Here is a 4,527-nt window from a genome sequence, read left to right as displayed (position 1 = left end):
TTTATCACAGAAGAGCTTTGGTGGCCGCGAATGTGGCCGTCATATGCCATTCATGAATTACACGATATCGTGGAAGATTTCTCAGACTCATTCTTGCCCCCTCTCCGTCGTCGTGGTCGCGGTGCCGCTACCGCTGCCGCTACCGCCCCGCCGTCGGGAGGGTGACCACCACGGCGCCGTCCGGCGGCGGCTGCGTCGGGTGCGGCGAGATGGCCACGTTGAACTGGAGCAGGACGATCTCGTACGTGGCGATCGCCCCGGCAACCTGTCAAAAAAACAAAGCAGAAAAGCTGTGATCTTCTGCACTTTTCAAAGAGCAACATGCAAAAAAAAGTTCCGAGCTTTTGCAAAATATCCGAGCGCTCTATCTCTGGGAGCTCTGGGAGTACACTCACGGCCAGCATATAGTTCCTCGTGATGGAGAAGAAGCGGAGCCCTGTCAGAGCCAAGTCGTCTGACGCCATTTGGTGCTGCAACCGCGCCACCTGAACAAAAGCACGCGCAGAGGGGGAGGGTTATCATTTTTGAAAGAGGTCCGAGGCCCGGCGGCGACAGCGGACAGCTTTATTGACCAGGGCCGCCAACCTCGACGTTGTAGGTCTCCGACGGGCAGCTGAACAGCGCGGCCAGACCCTCCTTGCTCATGTCGTTGATCCTGGCCGTGATCAGGGTGACCATCACGGTGCGGCCGAGCAGGAACCCGAACGAGTAGAAGAAGTACATGGTCGCCAACCACGAGGCTTTTCCCGGGCTGTGCGTCCACAATCAAAAACCACATCGTTTTAAAATAAAACAAATCGGATTTTTCGAGTAAAATTTTCAGGCAATTAGGGCAATTATTATTTAGCTTACGAGAGGCCGTTGAGCAGCTGCAGGCAGATGAAGTACAGATTGTTACCGAAGGAGAGGAACACGATGGAGCAAATGTTGCTGTCCACGTTTTTGGTGAGAGCCGACAAAGTGGCAAAGTATTCGCGGAGCTCCCGCCAGTCTTCCTTGTTCAGCATCTGTCCCACAGAGCATTTGTTAACTTTTTTTAACAAGAAAGATCCACTGGAAAGAATTACAGTAAAATCTGAGGTAAATTCCAGTATTTCTTTTTGAGGTTTCCCGTGTTTCCTAGCTTTAGGAAGAATTGTTCCGGTACCGTCCCAATGTCATCTTTCCTTTTAACTTCCATTCGGAAATTAATCCTCATCGACCGACGCCTGAGAGCAAGGCGAACGTCGAAAAAGATTTGAACTTACCGCGACGTCAGACTCGAAGACCACGGCGTTGAACTGCTTGAAGCGCTCGGCCAGTCCCGTGGACACCAGCATGAGGAACAGGTCGACGAAGTTCCACGTGAAGGTGGTCACCTTAGACATGATGAAGATGAGCAGGCCGGTGAAGGCGTTGTACGGGACGTGGTTGAAGATGAAGCTGTGAGACGCATGGCAGTACTCGTCCAGAAACTCGAGCAAAACGCCACTCGAGGTGTCGATAACTAAACAATCAGAGTTGGCTTTCAGAATTGAACTAAAGTTGATCGCAACAGTGGCCTCGGTGGGGCGTGAGAGAAAGTGGGAGTTTACCGTGCTGGCCGTCCTCGGGCGGAGGTCTGGTCTCGCCGTAGAAGTGCACGCCAATGAAGATGGGGACCGCATTGAGCATGCTCATCGTGTGCTCGACTGAAACACGATTTCCATGGTCAAAAACTCTTACACTATTTGAGGAAGTAAGCTGGGGACGACGAGTCGAAGCGTACCCAGCGCGCCGAGCATGACGACGGCGCACAGGACGGAGAAGCGGAGCCGGAGCTTGGGCGTCCTGCCTTTGCGGAGCGTGGCCTCCATGTCGGCCCATGCCTCCATGACGCGCGGCCAGCGCTGCGCCAGCCGGAACATGAGCAGGGCGCCGATGAGCGCGTTGCCGTAGAACACGGCGCCCGCCGTGGCCGCCCCGATGCCACCTGTACGTCCACATTTAGTTAGACTTACAAAACTTCACTGAAAACTGCATTCGTTGACGTTCACGACGACTTTTCCAGTGTTTGGAATCCAAACCCCATCACATTATGTCAGCTCCTTTAATCAGAAATTTTACCGAAAATCCAATGGTGACATCAAAAATTAACTCTTAGAGCTCGCTTAGGGAATATTCCTCAAAAACTGAGGTGATCGACATGCGTCATTACGCAGTTCAGTATTTTTTTTTCTCTCATACCATCGTCTCCTTGTCGTCTACTCACCGATGACGCCGAACGTGTCGGCGCTGAGCGTGAGGGCCATGTGGCGCAGCGAGACCAGCTCGACGAGGCACACGCCCACGAACAGCACGAGCGACCAGGCGACGCGCGAGGACCGGCGCTCAAAGCGCAGGTCGAGAGGGCTGGGCCGGCGCACCCCGCGCACCGGCAGCAGGCCGAACACCTGCGCCGCCACCAGGATGCCGGACATGGCCTCGTGGAACGACTCGCCCTTCTGCAGTGCGGAGCGAGACATGACAAACACGAGGACAGACGCCGCAGGAACACGGCCCAGAGGTACTTCACTATATATTCGAGCGTTTACAGGTCGTTTTGTTTTTCTTAATTTTTACTGGTCTATTTCTTTAATTTCTGTTCTTTTTTTCTGATTTCTTTAGGGTGAACACTGATTTTTTTTAAAAAATATTTTTATTTTGTTCTTCATTGAGGGGCCTTACTTACCTGCTTCTTGGGCGAGGCTGAGCCCGGCGTGCCCGTGTCCACGCGGTGGCCGCGCAGCAGCACCGTGCCGGGGCTCATCCAGACGGCGTGCCCCGGGCTGGCGCTGGCGCCCGCGGTGGGCGCCGAGCCGGCCCAGGCCGCGCCCTTCCTAGGGGACGCGGAGGCGGCCGGGGGCGGCGGGCCCGCCACGTCCGGCGGCGGCCGCCAGCCGTTGACTCGCTTCATCGGGGCCGCGAGCGGCGACCCCTGGTGCAGGGGCAGCGGCAGCGCGCCCGCCGGGGGGTGGGCAGGGTGGGCACCACCCCCGGCCAGGGCGGCGGCGGCGGCGGCGCCCGGCGCTAACCCATGAATACTGGAAGCACACACGCCAGTGATCAGAGTTGTTGTTTAACAGGCCTCGCCGCACGTCCAGATAACGGCCGGTATGGTACCCTCGGGCCGGTGGCTGCCGCGGGGAACGCACGAGCCAAGGTCATGGGCAGCCGCCCCTGCGTGGCGCACCGCGGCGCGGGCCCGGGGGACCGCTGCGCACGCACGCACGCACGCACGCGTGAGCACACGCTGCCGGCCCTCCGCACTAGTCATCAGTTCTTTGGATCGCTGGTGGACACGGACCCCCCGACCCCGGAAGTTGCCTACACTGTGAATCCGGGGTGTCGTCCAGCAGGTACAATCAAAAACTAGGCGACTTTTGACGACTACCTGCTGCTGGACACCATCTTGTCTTCCGTCCGACTAATTGCATTGTATGAGTCCATAGGCATTCCACTCATTTGTGGCCATGCAATTAACCGACCAGGAGGTATCCAGCAGATAGTCGACAGAAGTCTCCTAGTTTTGGGGGTCAGGCGACTTCGTCGCCTACCTGCTGGACACCCCGGATTCACAGTGTATCCTCGCGGAGTCGTGGACAGTCACTCTGAGATGGGAAAATGCAGCTGGACGACAGGCAAACTGTGGCTGAGTTCGCTCTACCAGGACAAGGCAAGTTGTTCCGCCACCGATGAAATCAAGGCTGAGGAGACGAAGCACCACTCTGTCGGCACCACCCTCATCCCTCCCTCCCTCCCCCGGTCTTTGGTTGTGCTTGCGCCGCCCTTACCGCGAAGCGAACAGCCTGTGGCATTCTTCCTTCCTTCTCCGAATCGCACTGCCCGACGTGCCCACCCCTTCCAGGTTGGCGGAGTTGTGGTTTCCTTCGGGCCGGGCATAAAAATCCGCCAGAAAATCTCCCTCGCGCCCCTCAAGTAGGGGCGGGGCCCTTTCGCGGAGTGCGGCAGCGGCGGCGGCGGGGCCAGCTCCGCGAATCCTCGTCAACGGGAAACAGCATCGTTACAGCCGGAGGGCAAATCACGTGGAACGAGCCGGTTTATTCACAGACCAGACGGTCGAATAGCGGCCGCACTACGCGCGGCGCCCCGCAAGCGAGCCGACGGGGTGCAGCGGGCGTACTGAGCACGCCGCCGGTGGGGCCCGCCGCGCTCACACGAACACTCGCCCTAAACCTGCCCCCCTACCCCCCTCGTATACTATACCTCCTTCCTTACAGCGGCATTACCGCTCACGCAAAACGACCGCCATCCCCATCCCTCATCCCCATTGTGAGCGCCACGTCCCCAGAAGCACCCCCTCCATCTCTCTCTCCCTCGCGCCCCTCTCGTGTTCGCTCCCCTCCCCGTCTTTGTGCCCCTGGCCCCCGTGCGCGCCCTGTCCCCCGGGCGAGCTGCGGCCCGTTGTCCTTCATTAACCTAACCCCACGTCACCCTTTTTGCCCGTTCCGTGTCCTCGGCCATCAGCAGCTCCCCGAACGCCCCCCCCCCCTTCCCACCCTTCCCTCC

The 4,527-nt window shown here is 58.4% G+C and overlaps 1 protein-coding gene across 2 annotated transcripts; it reads right to left on the bottom strand.

Moving 5' to 3' along the window:
• Positions 1–6: 6 nt before the first annotated feature.
• On the bottom strand, positions 7–3,030 carry LOC113208020 (gustatory receptor for sugar taste 64e-like). 2 transcript variants are annotated; one of them, XM_052273890.1, is made up of 9 exons: positions 2,690–3,030; positions 2,231–2,462; positions 1,748–1,951; positions 1,575–1,670; positions 1,248–1,486; positions 853–1,007; positions 586–740; positions 396–485; positions 7–265 (listed from the first exon to the last, which is right to left on the bottom strand). In XM_052273890.1, exons 1-9 carry the CDS (start codon positions 2,912–2,914, stop codon positions 51–53), a joined length of 1,611 nt encoding a protein of 536 aa, XP_052129850.1. In that variant the 5' UTR covers positions 2,915–3,030; the 3' UTR covers positions 7–50. The 2 variants fall into 2 exon arrangements, with proteins under 2 accessions (XP_052129850.1, XP_026280636.2); XM_026424851.2 differs by having other exon boundaries at positions 586–751; positions 2,690–3,029.
• Between the last annotated feature and the right edge of the window lie 1,497 nt (positions 3,031–4,527).

The sequence above is a fragment of the Frankliniella occidentalis genome, unplaced genomic scaffold, assembly GCF_000697945.3.
Source record: "Frankliniella occidentalis isolate FOCC.00 unplaced genomic scaffold, Focc_3.1 Scaffold311, whole genome shotgun sequence".
Classification (NCBI taxonomy): domain Eukaryota; kingdom Metazoa; phylum Arthropoda; class Insecta; order Thysanoptera; family Thripidae; genus Frankliniella; species Frankliniella occidentalis.
Note: the sequence above shows the minus strand (reverse complement) of the source record. Positions and strands in the feature narration are given on the sequence as shown.

Bases quoted from the DNA above. Each gene is read 5' to 3' on its own strand.
- LOC113208020 (XM_052273890.1), bottom strand. From the start codon at position 2,914: ATGAAGCGAGTCAACGGCTGGCGGCCGCCGCCGGACGTGGCGGGCCCG. The intron at 741-852 runs GTAAGCTAAATA...GCCCGGGAAAAG, and splicing joins CAGCTGCTCAACGGCCTCTC to CCTCGTGGTTGGCGACCATG. The intron at 266-395 runs GTGAGTGTACTC...TTTTTTTGACAG, and splicing joins CGAGGAACTATATGCTGGCC to GTTGCCGGGGCGATCGCCAC.